The sequence below is a fragment of the Corapipo altera genome, unplaced genomic scaffold (assembly GCF_003945725.1).
Source record: "Corapipo altera isolate COAL_440 unplaced genomic scaffold, ASM394572v1 61286, whole genome shotgun sequence".
Classification (NCBI taxonomy): Eukaryota; Metazoa; Chordata; class Aves; order Passeriformes; family Pipridae; genus Corapipo; species Corapipo altera.
The window spans coordinates 7,217,070-7,242,753 of record NW_020884907.1 but is presented as its reverse complement, the minus strand read 5'-3'; the positions used below and the strand labels follow the sequence as shown (position 1 = coordinate 7,242,753).

General features: G+C 43.2%; 1 protein-coding gene across 1 annotated transcript; it reads left to right on the top strand.

Moving 5' to 3' along the window:
- Window positions 1–16,527: 16,527 nt before the first annotated feature.
- Window positions 16,528–20,189, top strand: TMEM215 (transmembrane protein 215). The gene has a single exon (XM_027652454.1). The coding sequence runs from the start codon at window positions 16,706–16,708 to the stop codon at window positions 17,423–17,425; it is 720 nt and encodes a 239-aa protein (XP_027508255.1). The 5' UTR covers window positions 16,528–16,705; the 3' UTR covers window positions 17,426–20,189.
- Window positions 20,190–25,684: the final 5,495 nt, after the last annotated feature.

Genomic DNA, 25,684 nt, shown 5'->3' with positions numbered 1-25,684 from the left:
CAGGGACACAGGGTCTGAATGAATGCTAAAATATCACTAGAAACTTGCTTTGCTGAAGTCAGGGATCCTGCAACAAGCCATGGGATAACACAGCTACTGGTGGTTCCCCTTGGGCAAAATAGGGTGGTATTTAGGGCAGGAATTCACAATAGGAACCAATAACCTTACTAGAAATATAGGATAATGCTCTACAGTTTAAGCTCAAGGACTACCTGCTTCATGGCTGTTTTCAGTGTATTTAGCAGCAGACCACATCATCCGTGAGACAGCTTTGCCCTGAAGTGGGGTAGGAGTATAGAAAAAAACCAAATGCATGATCTGGGACCCAGAGGCAAGGTAGTACCTAGCAATCACACCTGCATATTTAGTGAGGTCTGGAAATCAAAAAGCAGCATAATCAGGTAAAATGCACTGTTCAGTGTTACTACTGGGGCTGAGCATGCCTCTGCAAAGAAATATGTACCATATGTAGTCACTTGGTGTTAACACATCCACAAGACCTTGCCCCTCGCCTCGTGGTCCCATGAAGATTTTCTTCTCTGGAAAATCAGCAGAAGACATCAAGTCGGCTTTAGAGGCCAGACAGACCCTCAGGCACTGCAACACAGCCAACTACCCCATCTATTAACGCACCAAAGCACAAAGGACACACAAGTTTACAACCTGGGGGCTCTTATGCATACGGCATCCTTAGAAACCAAACAATGTTCTTGAGAGCAGATATTTAAAGGTAATTTAAAAAGAACCAAAAAACAACCAGCAGATAGTTTCAAAAGGAGTGACAACTGCAGCTCACCTAGCTGCACCCAGCAGTTGACATGAGCGTTCCTGGTAGACAAAGTTATCATTCTGGCAGGCTGAGCTCTGGCGAGGGAGTAGCGCATCAGGTAGGAGTCAGCACAGCAGTGCCAGTGACCTCAGGAAGCCACCATGGAATGCCCAGAGGACTGATCAGAAAAGGATAGGAGTAAAAACTGCATCAGTGTGGCACAGGCTGCTTATATAAAGCTACTCCTCCTAAAAAAAAGCCAAGCCCCCTTCTTAATAGGGTCCTTGGAGGCTTTTGGCAGGAAGAAATCGAAGCTGATAGCACTAAGCCAGTATTCACCTGTGAGGAGTCTGGCCTTGTGAGTCAACAGCACATTCTGTCACACAGATAAGGCAGAAGCATCTGCTATGGGAAGCACACAGTGTGCATTTTAGAAGCAATTGTGTTCCATCCTTGCTACCTCCTGGCTGTCAGCACTCAGCTTCAACAGAGTGGCTGGGCACTGCAACTCCCCTATGCTCTGTGGTCCCTTCAGACCTGTGAAGTGGGTCACCAAAATCCCATCATCCAACCATGGGGGAAATCGTCAACAGCCTTAAGGATTAGGAGGTGGAAAGCAGATAGCTATAGCAAATGAAGTTGCACTTGATGTTCACTGTAGCTGCTTACCTCCAAAATAGTCAGACAGGACTGGGAAGGAAGAGTTTATGCATCACCAGCCTGCAACAAGGGATAAAAATCGTAATGTGTATGGCTTTGTGGAGCCTCTACAGCATAGCTCTGTTGCCATGACACAGGGGAAATGTTCCAAATTCTGCCCATGTAGAATTTCTGGGAGTGGGAGAGAGTGAGGCAAAAATTACACATAATTAGGTACTAAGAAATGCAAGCTGATAATCCCACTTAAACTTTTAGTTTTCACTTCCTTAAACAAGCTTAAACAAGAATCTAGGGGTTCTAGTTTGGGTCAGCATCTTAGAAAGAAAAGCATGGAAGCATTTCTTGATCTGTGTGTCTCTGAGCAGATGACTTGTAGGGAGTCACCCCCAGCTTAAGCAATTTCCCCAACAGAGTGGTTATGTATACATATCCACAATCCAATTTCAACCAAATGTGAAAGAAAAATTTATCTCTGTGGCTTTCACCTAAGTTTCTGCTGGTTTCTGAAAATGGGGAACTGGGTATTATCCTCGAAAAGGAAAAAAAAAATATATTAGATATTCAAATATTCATTTCAAAGAGACTTTCCCAATTAATTCTAGTGATGATGGAAATACCTGATCTCAGTCATGTGGAGAACTGTACCCTGCTGAAAAAGACAAAGAGTTTTTAGTTCCTGCTGTGGTGCCACCTTATTCCCCAGGTGAGACCTTCCAGCTCAGGTTCTTCACTCTTTTTCTCTGTCCAGAGCCGCACTCTTCCCAAGCTATGCAATCACATGCTACATAAGGTCCAGCCTGCCATCTCTGCTGTCATCCACTCACCCTTGATATGGAGTCAAATACTTCACCATCACTGTTATACTTTGTAAATGTGAAGCAGTGCAGACAGTAAGGGAAGGTAAAATCCTCCTAAATGTTTTCCCATTTGGACAGATCCTCAAGTGGAGATAACCGGTTTGCTTGTAGGTTCACTATCAACCCACATCCCTACTCTGTTCCGGATTATGTCTGAGACTCTTGAAGGATCCTAAAGACAAACTGTGCAGTTGTTAGGTAGGGTCAAGCTTTTGAAAGCTAATGTAGGAAGGGAGGACACTCTTCCCTGCCACCTGGGAGATGTGGGGCCCTTTTCTGGTTCTCTTAGGCTTTGCAGGAGATCCTGTGAAACCCTTGAGGTTGCACATGAAGTCACACTTCATACACTGATACATGAGTATCAGTGTTTGCCACAGTCACAGATGCAGGGATCATTGTGGTGGCAGGAAGTTTGGTTCCTCAATCTTCACCAAGATGCTGAAAGAGACGATACTCATAACGGAGTGCACTTAGCACTCATGGTGCTCAGTCAAATTACTCCAATGGGCAAATCACATACGAGGGACATTATTCAGTTCTTAAGAACCAGTACTTACTTCAGTTTTCAAAGCCTTTCGACTTGGGTTAAGGTAACATCTGAGAACAAACAAAATGACACAAAAAATCAGAAGGGAGCAAGTGTTTTGCCTTGATAAGATTAGCACACTCTTCAGCAAAAGTGTCTATTCAAGTTCTGGCTGTTTATCCCATAAATTAATCTAATGAGTCGCCTGTGAAATAAACTGTTAGAAAAGCCCTTGTTAATTTGTATCAAAGTAAATGGTTATCTAAAATAGACTCCACAGGGATGTTCTTAATTAGTCTGTTGTCAGCTGGGACTGGAAACGCTTGTGGCAGCACGAGGCTAATTAATTACTCATCCTGCCACATTGCAGCTTCCTGTCAAAGCACAGGGTACTTGTCAAAATACCCCAATGGCTGGTTGCTCCTTTTCAGAGACCAGAACAGCAGTAGATGAGGGTCCCAAACTGGCCTGTGCTCACTCTCTATAGGTGGGTGGGTTGAGGAGGTGTTCAAGCCAAGTGGCTGCACCTCATATGAGCTGTCTGTCTAGACAAGGAGTCTTTGATGCCCATATTCCATGGCTTCAGCTGAATGTGGCTTCCTGAACAGAAAATGAAAACAAGGCTTTGGAAGTGGGCGTTTGGGGTCTACTGAAAGCCTCAAGAACATGCTTACCCAAGGGTCTTTATCCTGTGTTAGGATGGCGCTGCACAAGCTGTGCCTGTCTGCTTGGCAGTCAGGAAAGCAGGAAGCAAACTGGCTCCTCCTTTAGGAGTGTCGTCCCCTGCGGGTCTTTGGACCAGACCTCTGATAGTTGTTGTGCTGTTCCAGGGCTTTTGGGAGCAGGCCAGTGAAAGAGGCAGTGCCCACACTTGTGGTACACTAACGACCCAAAATGCCATTAGAGTCTAAGGAACCACCTGCACTTTGCAGAAAGGAGAAAAAAGCCTATTATAAAATTTATGTTACCATGTCTTCCCTACCATAATGCAGTGAAAGATATGTGCTTTGGTGGAAGTGAATTAAACAATTTTGCACATATGCACTGGACAGTATTTCACAGCAACCTGCAAAGCAAGAAAGGAATTTGCCACATTGCCTTATTTGTAGGCTGGAAATCCCTTGACAGAGGACATAGGGTACCTGATGCCTGATACTGAATGTAGAGATGGAGCCTCACCAGAGAATGGGTTGTGATGGGCTAGGAAGGGCCAGCACTGGGTAAGTGTTCACTGGGGCCCTCTAAACCCAGCAGCAAGGTTAAAGCCCATCTGTGGGGGATGGTAAGACACATCAATGTTCAAATGGAGCTGCCCTGAGTGGCCTAGGATACCTCTGCTCCATACAGATGCAGGGTAGATAAGGGTGGGCAGAGGAACAGGTTTGACCATTCTGAACCTGTCCTCAAAATTTGGTTTGCACCACCCCTTACTCCTGTAGGATGGCTGGAGACCTTCATGTGCTCTGCTCCTCCTCTGCAACATATGTAGCTGTTTTTTACGGCATTCTTCCCTGCGCCTTCAGAGATACAGGTCTGTTCTATAGAAAGGGAGTGAATTAGCTGTGTATTTACACCCACGCTCGCAATTAAAAGGCTTTTGATATGCCCTGATACCAGCATGCCAGGTTTTTACGAGCTCTAAGTATTGCAAGCACTCCAAGTGTACAGCTATAAAAACTTTAATACCCTCTCTGCCTCAAATGCCTTTGAAACACAAGAACACCCTATTACATTGGAAGGCGTGTAACGCTGGCAGAGTCCTCCCCCGTCACTGTCCTTCAACCTCCTCATGTAGTAAACACCAGAATCTGGTTTATACATTCACAGTACTGTGCCTTCAGCACAATGAACATATAACCCTACCTTTAAATCCTGCTCCCTGACACAGTGCAGAACCATGGCTGACTCATGGTTGTCGTCATCCCACTATCTGCAACAGCTTAGTTGGATAATGGATACTACAGGTGCAGCTTCAGGAAAAGTGGTTGAATCCATAGAAAGGGAATATTACCATCTGTGAAGCTACCCTATAACTGCCCATTTAGTCCAGTAGGGCACTAAGGTCAATAAAGTATACATTCAGCCACTCTTATAAGTGGTGTCTGTACAAGTCAGCTCTTGATTTTTAGGCAACCAGTGGCATTCAAGGGCCATGGTGATCCACACGCATTTTCCTTTGGGCAACAGAACATCAGATTTTTTCACACTGCATCATAGAGACCTTATGACTACTACCCCTTCTCACCTATTCCATGCACTATGCATGGAGGAAAACAGCACTATCTTCCTAACAACTATTTCTTCACATCCTTCCTCCCAAAATCCTCAGAGGTGGTACCTGTGGCTAAAATTCAAACTGTGTTTCCTCTGAAGTCAATCTCCAGCAGCTCACACTCGTTGGAAGAAAGCCTGGACAGACTTCTTTCACTCCCTGACCTTGGTCTGATGGACCTGATGGCCAAATACAAAAAGGAGAATTGCGCAGCATGTACGTGCTGATGATTTGATCCCCAGCTGCTCTGATTGCTGGCTTTGGGCATCGATCACTGGGACAGCAGAGCTGACAGATACCTATCTTGTCGCTAGGCTCTCACTCCTGGGACTTCAGAGAGGGCCTGAAAGATTTTCACCACCAGTAACTATCTGGGCTGAGGTGAGATGTGTCTGCTGAGGAACCTCTGTGGCCCTGCAGCTGCTAGAGGGCACTGGTTGAGGAAGCTGCTCTGAGATACACAGCTTGTGGGGTGGTGGCAGGTAAAGCAACAGGTATTTCCCAAAGGCAGCAAGAAGGGGGGCTGCTAGGGAATGCCTGAGAGCTGAGAAGCTACCATGGGACTGCAGCAAGATGCTCTGGTGCCTCCAGCCAGGTGATGGCTGATGGTCTGGTGGACCAGATGGTGGAGGGAAGCCATCACCATTTGACAGGGATCAGACAGACTGCCCCTGAAAAAAAGCAGATTTCATGGTATTCAAGAACACAGCTGCTCCATGCCTTATGTCACATTGCATTCTTTCTCCCAGAGAACACCTGGTGCACCGTGCAGATTTCACCTCCTTCAAAGGGAGTTACTTGCATCCCCTTCTCCAGTAAAAAATGCCTTTTGCCCTTCTTCTGCCTCCAGTGCCCCTGCACACAGTGATGAGAGACTGCTCAGGCTGTGCCCACCCACATGCACACACTCATCCATCATTTTCTCTATCATTGAAGAATCACAGAGTGGTGCACATTGGAAGAAATTCCTGAGGTTCATCTGATCCAACACCTCTGATCAAGCAGGGTTGTCCACAGCAGTTTGCCAGGACCATGTCCAGATGGTTTTTGAGTAATTCCAAGGATGGAGACTCCACCATCTCTTTGGGCAATCTGTTCTAGTGCTTGGTCATCCTCACAATGAAAAAGTGTATCCTGAGGTTCGAAGGGAATCTTCTGTGTTTTAATTTGTGCCTACCACCTCCGGTCTTGTCCCTGGGCACCACTTCGAGCCTTGCTCCATCCTCTTTGCAACCTCCTTGCAGATATTTATATACATTGACAAGATCCCTCTGAGTCTTCTCTTCTTCAGGCTGAAGAGTCCCAGCTCCCTCACCCTTTCCTCATAGCAGAGGTGCTCCAGTCTCCAAGTCGTCTTAATAACCTTTCCATTGAAAAGTCCATTGAAGAAATTATTCTCTCCATTATGTTCATGGCTCTATTGCACTGAGGAGTCCAGAACTAGACAAAGTACTCTAGGTGTAACCTTACCAGTGTGGAGGGGCAGGATCACCTGCCAGCTGGCTGGCAATACTCCTCCTACTACAATGCAGCCCAGACCACAATTCGCCTTCTTTGCCACAAAGGCACACTGCTGGTTCAACTTAGTATCCACCAGGACCCCCACATCCTATTCTGCCAAAATGCTTTCCAGCTGGGCAGCACATAGCATGCATATATCTATATAGATATATATATTTGTATATATATCTATACACACACACACGTGTGTGTATAGATATATGTATGTATATATATATATACATATGTATATATGTATGTAAAAGTTTGAAATGTCCAGAGCAGAATGTGGGGGTTTATGACATTGAGATGAAGAATTACATCTTGCCATTCTCAGGGTCAGAGTTCAAGTCATTGATGGAGTTTAGGGATGGAGGGATCATCAGAGAGGCCAAGGAACAACTCAAGATTTTTCATCTTCTACAACCAGCCTGACAATTCTCAGCCTTTTGGACAAAGAAGGCTAAAAAGGTTTATTTGTTAAAGAAATAAATGTGTGCTGCTTATATACAAGTATTATATATAAGTAATATTTAAGTTTTAGCCTTAACCTATGCCTCAAGTATTATGCTTTCTGCATATTATAAACTGGCTTTAATGACTGATCTTAGTGTTATGCATCATCTTACTATTTTGAGGATTTTGACATCCATAAAGGGTGAGGCTCTCAGAAGCTCTTAGGCTTTTCTTATTCCACCTCTAGTGAAACCTTTGGAAACACTTTAATGCTATTTGACCGTTTTTCAGCTTATTTTCTTCTGGGTTTTTTTGTGTTTTTTTTTTTTAATTTCTCGAGCGATCGTTTCAATGGCGATGGAGCAACCCAGCCCCGGGCACTGGGGCCTCACCCCCGGCGGCCCCGGGCGTGGAAAGGAGTGAGAAAATGGGAGCTTCGCCTGGGCGGACAGTGCCATCGTGGGAGATGGGAGGGGAGCCCTGGAACACACAGAAGAGAAGGACAACTCTAAACCCGGGCAGATGGAGCTCGTCAGCCCTGTAAGGCCATCCATCTAAGAGAAGGTCACTCTAAACAAACCTACGTCCTGAGGACCTCACTGCCACCGTCCAAGCTCGCTCAGCCCTGGTAGACGAACCTTAGGATTAAAGGGTGGGCTCAGTTCAGCACACACTCTGTCTCACCTAAAAAATCCATTGCGCAGGCTCGAAGGCCTTACCTGCATTTGCAAAGCCCTGTATCACCAGCGCGCTGGTAACAAATGTGGGTGGAGACCTTTCCCGGATCTTCATTCGCAAAGACTGGCCATGATGATGATGATATATATGTATATATGTGGGGGGGGGGTGTTAATTTTTTTTTTTCTCTCCATGTGCAGGACTTGGAATTTCCCCTTGCTGAATTTCATCAGGTTTTTGTCAGTCTGTTTCTTGAACCTGTTGATGTCCCTCTGGATGGCTCCATGACCCTTCGATACCAGCTGCTCCTCCTAGTTTTATGTTATCTGAAAAGTTTCTGATAGTGCGCTCTGCCTCATCATCCAGCTCATTAACGAAGATTGTTGAAGCAACCAGTATTGAGTCCTTGGGTACACTGCTTGTCACTGGCATCCAGTAGATGTTGTACCACTAAACACCAACATTTGGTCTGCTCATTCAACCAGTTTTCTGTCCAACTCACTGCTCACCCAAGCCATATATTAGCTGCTCATCTATGATGATCTTACAGGAGACAATGTCAAAGGCCTTACAAAAGTCCAAGTAGACAATATCCACTCATCTACCAGGCCAGTCATTTCACTGCAGGTTATTATATGGATCAAGTATGACTTCACATTTGTGAATCCATGTTGACTGATTCTGACTCTTTTCTTGTCATTCATATGCCTGGAAATGTTTCCCAGGATTAACTGCTATATCTTAGCAAGGTGGAGATGTGACACTAAATAATCAGAGGTCAGGCAATCAGGAGCGTTATGACAATGATTTCACTGCTTGTTTCATATCCACAGCATAGAATAATTTTAAAGAGATATTTGCATAGTTCGAGCTATATACTTCAATGAAGTCCATCCCCATTAAAATTTGTTTCAAATTCGCTTGTCTTGGGAAGTACCACTCTTCCAGAGCCTGCAAGGAACATAGAAATAGTCTTTTGATGAGTTCCCTCATTTACTTACTTTTCTTAAACAGACAGGAAGGGTGTCAGCAAGCTTCATAGAAAGAATTAGTCATTGTAAAGACCCTAGTACACAGTCATACATTTCTACATGATTATGTTTAAAACTGCTTTAAAGGTGTTTCACCACACCCAAAGTTATTAGCTTCTTCTGTAGAGCTAGGTCAAGACAACCTGACATGGGTTATTTTCCCTTTTTCTTTCTCCACAGACAAGCAATTTGAGTAGAGACACCTTTTCAGAAGTGTTTGCTAAGTTTTTTGGGACAAAGCATGCTGCCCATTATCTACCACTGTGCATAACTCACCATACTTGTGACTTCCCTGAATTTATTGCATCTTTTGAGTAATCTTCAACAGAAGTAATAAAGTATATTTAATAAGAAGTCTCCCAAAGGGAAAGAGCATATCAGGAAATATGATGCAGATGGACAAAGTTCTCATTGAATGCTACAGGCTAATTTATTAGCTGTTGATGTGGCTCATACGGCAGCCTGTACTTCTTCCACAGCAACCCTGCTAAGTCCCCACCTCAAGATGGATGCTTGACTCACTGCCAGGGTTTTTGAATCTCACTCCTTCTGTGAAGGCTCAGTGACAAAGCACAAGCCCTTCAGGCATCTGTTGTTTCCCTTTTGCCCCCTTGTTTATTGATCGAATGCTCTTATCAGGAGAATTCTTCCACATCCAGCCAATCAGCCAGCAATCAGCAGTCAAGCACAAATGATTGTCAACAAAGATCAAGACTCAGGGGCATCAGTGAACAGCCAGAGTCCAATAAGCCTCCCTCAGGTGAACTTTTTGTGCTTGAGGACATGAAAACACTAAGAACTGCCTGGGGCTTTGAGCACAGTTCAGAAGCATGGAAGAGCCATAGGGTGTAGCTAGACAGATCCCCTAAGAAATATAAATAAGGTAATTTGGTATGTGGAGCTGGTTGAACAACAAGCATTGTTAAGTGGGAAAAAAAATCTATTAATTGAGGTGCATGAGGATCACAGCACACAGTTGCACAACACAAAGAAATTCTCGAGTATTTCTTCTTGTGAATGTTGCCAAGAAAACACAATATTCAAGAGGGCCTGGAGATGGATGTGGCGCGTTCAGCATCCACTTTAGCAAGCAGTACTTGCTAGGACTTAGTGAAGCAGCTCTTGAGAGGGTTTGAAGTGCCTGCCAGTGACCTCAGCAGTATGATTGTCTGCCCAGGGTAATGGGCTGGCTCAAATGTGTTCACAAGTGCATAACTGTAAAAGCTTGAAACTTGAGCATCTCAATCCTTGTCAGCCAAACTAGTCCTGTGTTCCATATCCAGATTATAGGTAGGACTTACATGATCCCACATTCAGAAGCAGTATCAAGTTTTAGCATTGCCACAGAGCTTGGAAGGTGGAAACAAGAGTCTAATTTTACCTGTTATTAAGAACTTCTAGAGTCCTCATATAGTGTGGCTGAGATCTTATCAAAAAGCCAGCTGTCAGTTGTAGTGTATTAATTTGAAACTCCCTCTACCAGATCTTTTAACTGTAGGATATTAAAGAATATGCCACACACACTTTTCTATGGATTTTGCAGTACTGCCTGGTCAGAGAAAGGCTTTGCATTTGCAAAAAGCCATTGGCAGAAGCACACAATCACATCTGCAAGGCAACAGGTTCAGAGAAGTGTTTAAGAAAAATTACCTCTTACTCAATCAGTACCCTTTCCAGCACATCCATCTTGATCCATTCTTTTCTGATCTCTACCATCAAACCTACATAAAAACCAGAAGGAATGTAGCACATCTCAAGTTGCTGATCTGGATAGCTGTTTTGATTGTTCCATAGTAATAAAGAAAGATCAAAGAAAATGTGCCCCTCTGATTAGCATGACAGGAAAACTGGTAATGATGTATGAGACAAGGCTGAGGTACTCAACTGTTTTGCTTCAGTCTTCATTGCCAGTCTCTATTCCCTCACCTCATGAGTTGATGGACTGCAAGATGGAGGCCTCGGAAGAAAAGTTCTTCCTACAGTATGAGATCATGTTCATGATCACCTGAGGAACCTGAACATACATGTCTATGGGATCCAACGAGATACTTCCCAGAGTCCTCAGGGAATTGGCTAGCGTAGTTGGTAAGTCACTCTCCATCATATTTGCAAAGCCATGGCAGTCAGAAGAAATTCCCAGTGACTGGAAAAAGGAATGGATTGATTGACTACATCAGTGGACAAGGGAAGGGCAACGGTTGCCATTTATCTGGACTTCTGTAAAGCCTTCAACGTGGTCCCCCACAACATCCTGCTATCTAAATAGGAGATAGATGGATTTAATGAGTGGACTTTTAGATTGATAAGAAATTGCTTGGATGGTCACATTCAGAGAGTAGTGGTCAAGGGCTCAGAGTCTCGATGGACATCAGTGACAAGTGCTGTCCCTCAGGGGCCTGTACTTTGAACCAGATGACATATGTCTAATGACATAGATAAAGGGATTGAGTGCACCCTCAGCAAATTTGGAGATGACACCAAGCTGAGTGGAGTGGTTGACACACATGAAGGACAGGATGCCACCCAGAGGGACCTTCACAAGATGGAGAAGTGGGCCCATGGGAATCTCATGAGGTTCAACAACTCTCTCAGCCTTTCCTCATAGGAGAAGCACTCCATCCCACCAATCATCATCTTGGTACCCTACTCTAGATGCACTCCAATATGCCCATGTCCTTCCTGTGCTGGGGACCCCAGAGCTGGATGCAGCACTGCAGCTGTGGTCTCACCAGAGTAGAGTAGAGGGGTAAAATCCCCTCCCTTGCCCTGCTGGCCATACTGCTTTTGATGCAGCCCAGGATAGAATTTGCTTTCTGGGCTGCAAGCTCACATTGCTGGATCCTGTCCAGCCTCTCATCCACCAGCACCCCCAAGTCCTTCTCGGTAGGGCTGCTCTTGTTCCATTCATCCCCCAATCTGTATTGATACTGGGGGTTGCTCTGACCCAGGTGCAACATCTTGCACTTGGTCTTTTTAAACCACTTGAGATCCCTGTGGGCACACTTCTTGATCTTGTCCAGGTCTCTCTGGATGGCATCTCATCCCTCAGACACATCAATTGCACCCCTCAAACCACTCAAAACAGGTTGACTGCAAATCTGCTGATGGTTCTCCAGCAGTGAGGGTGAGTTACACAGCACTTGTCCCAGTGCAGATCCCTGAGGAACACTACCTATTACCAATCTCCATATGAACACTGAGCTGTTGACCACTACCCTCTGGATTTGATTGTCCAAAAAATTCCTTATTCACTGAACAGCTCCCCAGTCAAATCCTTCTCTCTCCAGTTTAGAGAGGAGGATGTTGTTAGAGACCATGTCAAACACCTTACAGAAATCTAGATAGATGACATCCCTAGTCATTCCCTTGTCCACTGATGTAGTCACTCCATCATAGAAGGCCACCTGGTTGGTCAGGCAGGACTTGTCCTTGGTGAAGCCATGCTGGTTTTATGTCACAAATCACCTCCCTATCCTCCATGTGCCTTAGCAGAGCTTCTAAGAGGATCTGTTCCATAATCTTCCCAGGCACAGGGGTGAGTTTGGTCTATTTCTTTTTGCAGCATTGTGTAGCTTTTAATAGGAAATGTCAACCCAGGAAGGCTGAAAGGTCAGTAGTTTCCAGTGTCCTCTTTCCTACCTTTTTAAAAGATCGGTCCAATATTTCCCCTTTTCAAATTACCTGGGAATTCATCTGACTGCCAGCACTTTTCAAATACCATAGAGAGTGGCTTGGCAACTACATCAGCCAATTCCCTTGGGAGTCTGGGATGCATCTGTTGTGGTTTAATCCCGGCAAGTAGCCAAGCCCCATGTAGCTGCTCACTCACTCCCTCACCATTCGTACTGGGCAGAGAATCAGAAGGGTAAAACTCAGAAAACTTTTGGATTGAGATAAAGGGGAAAGCAAAAGCCAGGCTTTTGCAAACAAAATGAGGAATTCTTTCACTGCTTCCTATGGACAGGTGGGTGTTCAGCCACCTTCAGCAGAGCAGGACCTCATCACGCATAAGGGATGACTTGGGAAGACAAACATTATCATTCCAAATGTCCCTTCCATCCTCCTTCTTTCCCTCACTTTATATACTCAGCATAATGTTGTGTGGTCTGGAATATCCCTTTGATCAATTTGGGTCACCTGTCCTGGCTGTGTCTGCTCCCAGTGTTACGTCCCGCCCCAGGAAAAAGGGGGTGGAGGGGGTAACCCAGGTTTTATCAATAATTCCTTTGGGGTGGATTAAAGCGAAACGACACTAAATAATCGGTGTTTGAAAACATATATTGACGAGATTTATTTTAACAATTCTGTATTAACAGGCATGCTAGCAGTTTGGGTGCTGTCATACAACAATGTGACACAGAGATAACCTTTGGGGAGGGAAAGAAAATGCATAGGGGAGAGAAAGGCAGGATAAGAGCAAGGGAGAGTAAGGGAAAGAAAAGCTCAGAGTGGACAGATGTATATAGTCACCGCCCACGGGGTCCAGCGATGCTTCCATGTCTGTCAGTTGAAGTGGTGGCCTTGATCTGCTGGGGGTGAAGGGGGGAAGCCCCCATACTCTAAGAAGTTATGAGTTATTATATCACGGGCCATGCCTCGAGCCTCCAACAACTCCTGGGTCTGTGCTGAGTTTTTTTTGTGTCTCGCCCGGTTCCCGCCTTTAGGGAGGGAGGGGCCTGATTGCTCATCAGATGTATCAACAGTCAAAAGCCTGCGAGCTCGGCTTCTTGCCTTTTCAGGGCTTCACACCTTCAGCACTGGAGGGAGGGAGGGGCCCGACTGCTCATCAGAGGTATCATGCAAGTCAAAAGCCTGCAAAAGTCTCCTAGAATGCATAAATCATTAACCATTTCAGTCTCTGACACCCAGTCTCCCACACACCCCCAATTTCCTTACCAGTGTGGCAGTAGGAAAAGCAGAAAAGGTCTTGAGTCTGTGTAACCCCTTCCCAGCAATAACAGAAACTACTTTATGTTGTCACCCCTGTGTTCAGCATAGATACAAAACACAGCCCCATACTAGACACTGTGAAGAAAATTAACTCTAAACCAGCCAAAACCAGCACAGCATCTCACTGGATCCCATAAACTGGTGTGTTCAGGTTCCTCAGGTGATCACAAACCTGATCTATTACACTGGGAACCATTTTTAGGCCCCAGTCCCCATCTTGCAGTACATCCACTTGAGAAGTGTGGGAAGAGAGGTTGCCATGGCAGACTGAGGCAAAAAAGTTGTTGAGTACCTAATTTTTCTGTACAGCACCAGAACAGAAACATGCTTCACCTCAAAAGAGGTTGTGTTATTAACAGGACAGAAAATTCAACTATTTGTATTGTTACTCAGTTATGTTAAGTGATACTTGCTGATCTCTTGATTTCTAGATTTGCAAGACCATTTTAACAATTGTAGCATGCTTTCCTGGAACAGGGTGTTTGTTTTCCCTCTCCTAACCCCTCTCCCAGGAAGAAAACATCTTGTTTTGAAAACACTCACAAAGGGACAAATTGAAGGCATTTAGTTCCACCTTTATCCTGACATTTTCCGTATTCTTCTGTCCACTAATAGCTTTCTGTTTCAAAGTAGATGTTCTTTCTTCCATCTCAGTAAGCCTGTCACTTAAATTTGAAGGGCCATTTTTATTCCTCTTAGATATTCTGACATGTACTGCAGCTCTTAAGGTATTTTTCCTCTCCACTGATGCCACTAATATTTACAATTCTGTGTCATATAGTGATGCACTTTTTCTTTTTCTGAAGGACTGTTGATGAATACAATTTCAGGTAATTGTTCCTTCCAAACATCAGAGTTTTTTTCAACTAAAGACCAATCTCCAATTTTTTGAAAGACTATTCAAATGCAATAAGGGAGGTGAAAGAAGGTCAGGGAGCAGGGAATGGTGACTTTCATGGCATTAGTTATCAACACAACAGTGCTCATAACTTACACTTTACAATACTTTATTTATGTGGGACAGACTGGCTGAAGGTTAATCACTTCCTTTCCTACAGAATTCAGCAGACGGGTAAAAAAAGGCATTATTAATTCCAGTGTGAAGACATAAAAGCTGTGTATCTGAATAACAGCAGATGGAAACAAAAAGCAAATTCTCACTCTGGAAAACAGGAGCCAAGACACTACTGTCATTTCTTGTATGGCTAAATCCTGCACAGTGGCAAAAGTAGAAGTTAACTTGTGCTGAAATCTAACTGAAAGGTTTTGATTTTTAAGTCTTTCAGTCAAGAAGAGTATTTCTAACAAAGTCCAAATTATTCCTATTTCAGACCATGCGGCAACAGGTGGGAGGTTCAGTGCGGATTTTACTGGACAACCTTCTGGAGTACAAGTTGAAACAACGATCATGGTCCATTACAAACTTTTAATCTCAAACCCAGGTCACTGCCACTGACTTAATAACTCTTCCCAGTGTATACTTCTACTTCCACTTACTCATCCTTCAAATTAAACAGCAAAGGCTATAACTTGACATCCCATTTATGAAGAAAGTGTCCTGTAAGGCAGGAGCTGTTCCCATTAATGAAAGGGTATTCTCAGGCAGTTTAGAAACCTACAACCCAGATGTGCTCTGTTCATGTTGTACTGTAGGGAGGGTAAATAAGATCCAGGTTGTTTCATGACTTAAAGTTGAGGAGCATTTGTGCATTTCCTAAATTGGCTTTTCTGAGCTTTCCAAATTGGAAGTATGAGGAAAAGGAATTATGTTAATGGAAAAACTTAAGAGAAATCATGGTTTCACAATTTAGTTCAGTGTGTCCTTTTCTATTATCTTAATTTTCTTGAAAGCTCTTTGGTATCATTCCTTTTCATCTCCCAGTATCACTCCCCAGGTGGAAGCATTTACTCCTTTATTTCACTGGCAACCTTCCCGATCATGCTGCTGCATTTCCATATTCCCACACATTTCAGATTCTTTCCTATACTTATTCACCTCGAGGTGCTTACTTTGCCATCACCCAAGTGCATCAAAACACAGGAATGGAACATCACCATCACAGCCGGCACACCTTTGAAACCAAGGAAACCCCTGCGAGATGCATCCCGGCATCTAAGTTCACTCTGGGGTCTTGGGGAGGGAATAACGCCGGGAGAGGCTTTTTCCCTAAGGGCCTCCTTCGAGGTGAAATCCAGCTGCAGCACAGCATCTCCTGAAGCCTTACTCTCCACTTGTACCTTGAGGAAAGGACTCGGGGCAAGACTGCTGCCTGCCCTGGGGAGGATTTAGTCCGCAAGCCCTGTCCCCGCGGAGACAGGGACTTTCGGGGCGGAGGTCCGTACGCAGGATGCGCAGGCCGACTCCCCCGGGAAGGAAGCCAGTCGGGGGTCCACTCGTGAGAGAAAGACTGCCCGGAGTGGCGGCAGGGCCGGCCAAGCAGTGGTGGCCATCAAGTGGGGGAACTCCGCCGACCCCCCGGTATCAACCCGCAGCACCCGCGCCGCGGCATCGGGGGCCGTGCGCGTACTCACGGCTGCTGCGGGGCTCCGGCGGGGCCAGAGGAGGAGGACAAGGAGGGGGAGGAGGAGGATGAGGAGGAGGCGTCAGGGCAGGTATTCCTTCGCGGCCGCTTGCTCCCCGCCCGCCGACTGCTTAAAACCGCCTGGGTGTCTCTTCTCCCGCCCTTTGCCGGGGTTTGAACCCCCCGAGCCCACTCGTGGGAGGGCGCGGCGGGGCTGCCGGAGGAGGGAGGGCCGCTCCCGCCTCAGCGCAGCTCAAGGCGGCTCCGAAGAGCGAGGGAGGGAGGGAGGGAGGAGGCAGAACGGCTCCCGGCTCCGGCCCGCCCTCCGTCTGCGGCTTCACCGACGGGAAGGCGAGTGGTGCCGGCAGTCGGAGTTCTCCGCGCTTCAGTGTCTGGGAAACTTGAGTCGCTTACCGGGACACATCTGTCCCCTGTCCCGAGGGGCGCTCCGGTGGAGGGAAGTGTCCCCGCGCTCAGCGGCAGGATGGCGCGGACCCTGAGACCCGACGACATCAACCCCCGGACGGGGCTGGTGGTGGCTCTGGTCAGCGTCTTCCTAGTGTTCGGCTTCATGTTCACCGTGTCTGGCATGAAGGGAGAGACCCTGGGAGATATCCCGCTGCTGGCCATCGGGCCAGCCATCTGCCTGCCGGGCATCGCCGCTATTGCCCTCACCAGAAAGACCGACGGCTGCACCAAATGGCCCGAGGACATGCGTCCGTGTTGTAAGCGAGTGAAGGACCGAGATGTCATGGAGCTGCTGAGGACCCCCTCAGACCTGGAGTCTGGCAAGGGGAGTTGTGACCAACTGGCCAAGAAAGCATACCAGAGAGACAGGAGAGTGCTACGGGGTGAGGAGAATTCCGTGTTCGTCTGCACCACCGCCGCTGCCACCATGGGAGAATGCAGCAGCCTCATCAGTAAAGTGGAACAGGAGGACATGCTGAAATACCTGGAGACCCCTTACCCACAGATGCCGGTGACTCTGTGTGTGGGAGATGGCTCCACATACAGTGCCTTGGAGAAGAAGAGCTCTTCTCCCAGCAGGGACAGCACTGCTTGCCCTGAAATTGAAGACAACATTTTTGTGGCACCTAAAGACAGTATCATTGTCTGTTCTTACAAGGACAACAGCCCTTATGACAGATACTGTTGTTACATAAACCCTACCGGAATCAACTCAGACCAGGAAAGCATAGTGTGAAAGACATATACTTTACATATATGTGTGTATACAAAAACTGCAGCTTCAACTTCTTGATAGGGGATAATATAGCTGACTACACTGCATGGGACAATCCTGATACTATTTCAATTTAACCTGGTATGTGACTGACTCAAACCTTTTGTGCCTGAAATACTCTTTCTGTAAGTAAACAAGCATGTTTAGAGTTAAAGAATTCCATTCTTCATTTTGGGGGAAAAAAAAATTACATTTTAATTTTATTTTCTCCCTTTCTCTCCCTTCTGTTTTTCTGCTGCCTACTGTAGGAAGCCTGTAGGCAGCCTGGCAGGAGGGCAGTGGCTGTCAGCTGGGATCAAGAGCTGAATCAGACTCAAGCTGTCTGTGGGAAAGAATGTGGTGCTCTATAGCTGAATGAATCTTTGAAATACTGTCACTTCATTTTGGGAGGGATTGAGAGATGTCAACATGCACTTCAGTAGATGGCTGATGTCAGGGAGTGTAGAAGTGATTTGTCCCCCTTCTTCTTCCTGACAAGATTTTATTTTCCTCTGTATCAAGAAATCAATGTGCTGACCCTGTGGGCTCTTCTAAAAGTCTCCTAGGAACCAGATAGACCCAGAGGACTTTTCAAAGGCTAATCCATCATCAATAGCATGCAACACAGATGTGTTAGCTTAATTCTCCACTGGTCTTGACTTCACTGGAATGTTTCTAACACTTTGGGATTTTATAGGCATACTTGACAAGGAGATTACAACATGATCATGACACAGTTCTCACACAGACTTAGAAGCAGATGTCAGTGGACTTAGGCCTTTAAAATGTATTTCAGTACCTCAAAAGTTGCTTAGGGAAAGACTTCTATGAATTATGTGCAGAGCAGGATCTTACCCTTCTGAAAATGCCATTTTCTTGTGCCTTTTCTAAAATGCCAGATGTTTCTGTATGGGTGATGCATGGTTACAGTCCAGTCAGAGGTCTCAAAACCATGCTTTTCTGTGGGGAGGGAAGAGAGGACCTGACTGACACATTTTTGCTCACAGCTTGTGGATATGTAGCAAGAAAATATGAAGCAAGTAATGAGGATTAACCTGGCTCATTCAAAATCTGAGCCTGCAGTTAACATGCAGAAACACAAATCCCAGCTATTCTGTCCAACAGTAAATTGCATTTTCCATGCTGTGTATAAAAATCTTAACTGACCTCTACTAACTAGGTATCAGAGACATGGTGTAACACAATGTACATACTAAGCAGCTGCTCCAAGGGGTAAGGTCTTAGGTTGCTAAAGCACAGAGTTAGCACCTCACAAAGCCCCAGTTCCTATAACTAAACTCTCACAGCTTCAAAAAGTTCCTGTGTGATGCAAGTCTTACTAACTGTCTCTACTTAGCTGGTTTTTGTCAACCATAAATTGTACCAGATAAATGTTTTGAATTACCACAATAGGAAACAAGAAAAACAGGCATTCTTTTGTAGCAACCTCAGATGTTGTGTAGAAAGTGCAAAAGAATTTTGCACTGAAATGAGCTTTCCCTGCCCACGTAATTGTCTGGATACTGAATGTAAATATTATGCATACACTTGTGTGTTTGTTTGTCTGTTTAGAAACTTACTTCAAGTAGTAACAGTCGGCCTGTCTCTGAAAAGCTTTCCAGAAGGAGGAAACAAAATTTTTTACATTGGATAGTTTGATTTCTTTCAGACCAAACAAGATCTAAAGCTTTGGTCACACTTTAGCATCAGGATGCTATTAGGATACATTCAAAAAACACTAGCTAGTTTGAGTCAGGTAAAGCGTCTCAATAGGTGGTTACTAGCAGCTTTGCTGCTCAGGCATGCAGGAAGAGTACTGTGGTAGTAAATAAACCCTTGCACTCTGTCCAGCCCAAGTTTTATTCGCTGAGCAAAGGAATTCCACAAGACAGACCCTCTCTCTGACATATTCAGCTCCCACTTCCACATAAAAGCACTCTGTTGTCAGCAGCTTGCCTCCTGCAAGCTTAGTCACTGTAGGACCTTATTCTGCAGAGTACAGAGCAGGTCTTTGATGGTACTGGGAAATCTTACTTCACAACCTCTGAAGCCAACAGCTAAAATACTGGTGATGAACATGATGAGGAATAGAATCTTTTGCTTTCTGTTTCCAAGGAAAGCAGATGAGGATCTTGGTGTGTGCTCATGTGTGCTCAGCATCCCTGAAGATCAGACCCATCATGAGAAAACAGGCTACTGGGTAGCTGTGTGCTGCCTTTAACAGGGTTGTGAGCAATCACTCGCATAAGAGAGCAAAGCATCAGACTGCTGGGAACCTAGATTTGTACGGATCTGCAAATATATATCTATATATATGGGAAGAGGTCAAGTTTTTCCATTTTTTCTAGGATTACATATTCTCTGTCAAAAGTTATATGGGGTTTTTCAAGATAAGACAGCAAACTCTAGTGATAAATGGAATGGTGAATATCTAACTTGAGATAAAGACATGCAGATCTGAGTCACATGCGTTATTCCATTCTTAGCGTAAAAAATCCAGAACGTCTGTATTAAAGCAAAGTTTAATGGGAGTGAAAACTTCCCACAATATATAAAGATATATTAAAAAAATATGGTTTAAATGTGATATTTACAAGCAATTTCATCCCTCTAATTCATTTTGCTGAGGTAAGATCTCTTAACAAACTACACCTTTAGGTAATATTTCTAGGCTAATCCACCATGATCCACTAAAGTTTTTTATTGAACATGTGACAATTTGATGTTAAAGAAATATATTAGTATGGCCTCTGAAATCTCTTTCTTTATATTTTTGCCCTTTCTTTTCTGCTAGTTAGAGAATGAAATGGAAATGAATTAATTTGGCCATTTTAAAAATAGGCATTTGTTAATTGTTTGTGGTTTTTTTAATAAAGTGACCTTTTCCAAACACCATGGTTTTGCAGTAGAAATCTACTGCTTATTTGATCGAAGATAGCATGACTGAAGCTTTAAGATTTTTATGTAGATAACATGCCCAGGCCAGAGAGGTACTAGGACTTTATTTTTGTTCAGCTCATGTGGTCTCTTCTGATGGCCACTAGAACTTGCAGTACCCGTGCTAACCTTAGAACAGGAAGGAATAATCATGTTGCTTTTCAGAGACAGCTTCTAGTCTGAATTTGGCTTCAGAATACCACAGCTTGGGGTGTGACTCTAAGCCACGACCAGAGGTGAGAGTTTCTTTCTGTTCTTACTAGTTTAAAAAACCTCTGGATCAAAATCCCATTTCTCAGTGTTATCTTCCAAATAATGCATGCAGCTGTAGGGGAGCTCTGCTTGTGGGATAAATGTCTATTGCCACATACTGCTTGGCCCTAAAACATGGGTGGCAGGTTGTATATAGTGTTTGAAGTAAAACAGTGATTTGTACATTGAGAGAAGGTGTCTAAGATATATAAAAATTATTTTTGGAATAGCATTTGTCGTAGTGTTGTCGTAGAGTTTATCTTCTTTTAAGAAGAAATGTCATACATAGATCAGTGTTACACAGGGAAATTTTGTGTTACTTTTTTTAAATTTCTGTTTTCACAAATAGTATTTTTTGCAGTCATGCAAGCTGATCATTGCAAAGTCTTTAACAGACAGTTGGAAGTTTTAGTCAGTGTGCAGTTTGTTCTCCTGAGCACTAACCAGTCCTTTCTGCCAGGAATGGAACAAGCAGGAGGAGAGTGTGCTCAGAGTGCTCAGAGTCTCTCTCAGGAGACTCTGTCTTGTCTCTCAGGACTGGTTTTGTATTCTTGATCTTCATTCTGCAGAAATATCCTGCTCTTCCACAGGCAGTTCCTGATCCAACCTCTCTACAGTCCTGACTTTAGTAACTATTTATTGTGTTGTGATTAGAAGAGTATCAGCTACTATGACCCCCTCTCAGCATTTCTGCTGCTACGTACCAGACTGTTCACAGAATGAACTCCTGCTTTTGGACAGGGTGGTAGAATTGGACACTTCATCATCCATTTGATGATCCAACTAAATTGTCAGTTTTTGCAGCACAGGCTTGGAATTTTGTGGTGGGTTAGAGATGGGTGACTGTCAGGCCACCAAGGCAACTCGATTTTCATTTGCATGTAGGAACTGATCTATTTATTTGCAGAACACAATCAGCACACAGAATCTTGAGTCTCAACACATTACCAGTAAAGCCATATTGCTAGACAATGCAGTTCTGACATGAAGATTTTTGAGTCCTGAAAGGTTTCTGTCTAAGTTTCCAAAATTAGTTGTATTAAAACACATAGAGCAGTTTCCTAAGATGTAGACTAGAGGTGTTTTTTTGGCAGATTCTTAACACACAGAGTGGGGCATCATCTGCAAAGCAGCTTGTGCTGAACCCATTTTTACTCTGCAGTCAGCCTGAACACACAATCCCTACTGGGACTGCTCTCGGGGAGTTTGTTATTTCTCTGGTGGTATCTGCCCTTTTATGTCTGGAAACAACACAGAGAATGGATCTAGAAGTGACTTTTACTGCTCTCTGGCAAACTTTCATCAATAAGCTTTACTGTTAATTTAGTGGTCCTGTCAGTGTTAGACCTCCAGACCCTCTGTGTCTTTACCAGACAAGGAGATTCAGCTTTCACTGGTGTTTAAATCATGACTTCTTTTCCATTCAGAACAGTTGCATGAATTAGCCTTGTGTCAGGTACACACAAGTGTTTATGCTTAATGTTTTTTCGTACTGCACCATGGATGGGTGCATATACATTATACATTTGTTTGCAAGAGCAGGTCAAAGAATGCACAATGTAGCCACATATCAATTTGAGATCTCCTCAAAGGTGTCTTTCTAATACCTCACCTAACTTTTGTGCTTCAAGCCTATTGTTGCAATTTATAATTCCTTCCATCCTTTAGGAGAACAAAGTTTTTTTAAGAACAACTATGTTGGAGCTGTTTTAGAACACAGAGTTCTTTCAACAGAGGTAAAGTGTCCCAGGTCTGTGCTTCAATACAGCCCCTGTGAAATCCTGGCAATTGAAAATTGAAATTTTCCAGTGCTTTGCATTCAGTATTTCCCCAAACCACTAGTAAAAGCCTAGAACCTTTGGTCAATTCTGAAAGATTCAGTTTTAGTATTTCAACTTCAAGTGTCATTACTTAGGGAGTGAAAAAGGGTTAAACACTCTAAAAATCTGGGTCTGTACTTTTTTCTAGTGAGAGTAGAACAGAAAAAAGAAGTGTCCTTCATGATAGCAAAAGTAACCAAATTTGTCAGATTAACTGTGTTAAATTCTGATCACAGAGGCAATATGTTTAGTGCATTCTGCCATATGTGTATCTTCTCTTCGGTAGCCTTCCCTGAACAGGCTCCTTAGGTGGGGACAGAGAGTGTTTTTCTGCCTGAAGGCAGGATACAAGAGCAACAGAAAAAAATTAGATGTAGTAGGGATCTTATGCCAGGAAAGCTGATTCATTTTCAGATCTCATCAAAACACTGTATTTTACTATGAAAAATACATCACTGTATTTAACTATGAAATGCAGTAATAGTCAGCAGTTATACACAGTCATGTACATAAGGATGCTACTACATTAGCTTCATATTTGGCACTCACTTGCAGGAAGTAACTATTTTGTTGCTGTTGAAATCCAAGGCAAAGTTCACAAAGGTGTAACAGTAAAAATTTGATGTGAATCTTCAGGGTCAAACTTAGTGTTGTATGGAAACTGTTGAATCCAGTTTTTTGAATGTAGTTCCAAAAAGGGTGCATCTGCACTTTAAACCTAGTGCAGTGGAAGGGTGAGGTACAACTACACAAGATCAGGTAGTTTGTTTGCTGTCTGAACCAGAGGACTGTGGTTAGTATCCTGTGGGGCACTAAATAACACCAGTAGATGTATGAATGCTCTTTGGAAGGTTTCCTCACAAAATCTATAAATCCCACTCACATTTCAAACTGGTTGTTTCATGTCTCTATATTAGAAAGTTCATTTAAGCAGTTTTAAAATTAGAAAGAGAATTTTCCTGTATTTTCTTTGGAGAGGACATTTTTTTGCAAATTATTTCATTTCTGAATTCCAATTTAGAATGTAAAAAATGTATAATCCAATGTTTTATATGTACTGGCATGAAGTAGGGAAAAATTCAGAGGGGAATTAGGAGGATAGAGAACTCATTAACTGAAAAACAGATGGTAGTCAGCTGGAGAATAATCAGAATAATGTTACATAGCCTTGTCTTTTTACTAGTCTGAAAGGACAGCCCCAGAAAGACACTCTTAAAAAACCCAAAGATTCTTGCTATTGAGGTCAATTCAGATGGAAGGGCTATTAGTAAGTGTCTAAGTGGGGTAGGAGAGATGTTCTACATACTGGGGAATCTCATACTAATCAGACATAGATCTTCAAGGGACTCTGCATCCTCTGGCTGCGCAGTCAGGCTCAACAATTGTACTATACCCTTGTACTGTTTGCAAAGAACACCTGATTTTATTTCACTTTTATTTGAATAAATTTGGGTTGACTAATCAGCTGTATGAAGAAGCAGATAACTGTTTAGAAAAAAATAACCTTGAAACTGGAGACCCCCTGCACATATCAGTAACAAGCTAAATATAAGATGTTTGCTACCTAATCTAGGGGATAAAGAATAACTTCTTGGTGGCAAAACACAGTTTCTTTCCAGTGCCAATGGTTTGAATGAAATCTAGGAAGTTTTACACTTGGAAATATGTTAATGATTTTTTCTTTTTACTTGTTGTGATTTTTTTAAATGTTGTGATTATTCAGTCTGTTCCTCAATATTGAAGTTGAAACAATATAGTGAAAGTTCATCAGTCTAATTAAAGACTTTCATAAGTCAGTTTTTGTGTTGTGTGATTTTTTAATATTCCTATCTACATTCCCAATGCTATGTAGATGGAACTGCAATAAGCAATAATCAAAATGCATAATCCTTCCATAAAATCACCACATCATGAATGCAGTATTAGTATCCTCTGTATCATTTTGCATGACTGTGGACAATGAATGGCTGCTGAGTGAAGAAATGAAGTAATCTATAAGGTATGTATTGCTTTCACTTCTTCAGCTCTGTTATTGTAATTTTTTCCAATTTTCTGGTAGAATACAATGTTCAAGGAAAGGAGGAACATATCACATACTTATCTGTATAGAGTACCATTTTAGAAAAGAATTCCTGCTAGGTTAGCTGACTGACTCCACATCTGAGATGTGAATTTCTGTGGATTGAAAGCATCTCACAGATTAACACTGTGCTGTTATCATATGTTACCAGCTGGTAAATGCTTTCCTGCATCTGAAATGTTTTTGTAGCTATTGACTACACCTGTCAAAATCCGAGATAAATTTTAAAATACTTGTCAATTGACTGAAGACACTTGTGTTTGCATCTGTGACGTTCGTTACCCTGTACTTCTGTCTTCTGGAGGAAGAGCATCATATTGTTACAGTCATCAGACAAACTGACATTCATAAGGACTACTGCTTGAAGTTGCAGAAGAGTTATCATAGATTCTATGGTCCTTAGAAAATAATCCAGTTCTCATTCTGGAGATGTTCTGTTTGATCAATAAACAACAACAAAACTGAAGTAGGCTGACACAGGCATCATTCAAGCTGTATCTCTTTTGTAGATAAACACCAGACTCTAAGCCTCCTAAGTCTGCAAGAGTCTGTATTATCTTCAGCAGACTTTGAATTACTACCTGAAGACTTGTCAGAGCTGAAAGCTGTCAATCCAACAAACTTGCTAATGGTCACTCACCACTCATTTCTTTCTAGAAGAAGTTAAACTCATAAGACACACATTTTAGAGCTTTTAATTCTATAAACAACATTAAGATAAAGCAAGAGAGTTAAAACTGAAGTATTGCTACAGACAAATATAGTAAAACATATGCTTTCACATCCACATTTCATAAAAAAACCTAGGATATGTGCCTTTTTAATAAAAATGTAAACAAGTGCCAACTCATTTAAAGAATAATGTAAAATATCTAATACATCACGAAGGATTATAATAGAGCAGAGAGTCTGACAATTTCTAGATAGTATTTGCATGAAGGAAATTGTTGTATTGGAGAACATCTCTTGGCTCTGGATAACTGAAAGATTTACTTCACAAAGATTACTAAAAAGGTAATGTACCTACTAATATGAAACTCAAAAGCAGAGAAAGTATTTTTTTAGGCTCACAAAAAATATGAAACCAATTAAAAATTTTAATTTTAAAAAATTTGACTGGACTCTCATATGACAAAATCAGCTATGTCTATA

Excerpts from the sequence above, each read along its gene's own strand:
- TMEM215 (XM_027652454.1), top strand. The coding sequence starts at position 16,706 with ATGGCGCGGACCCTGAGACCCGACGACATCAACCCCCGGACGGGGCTG.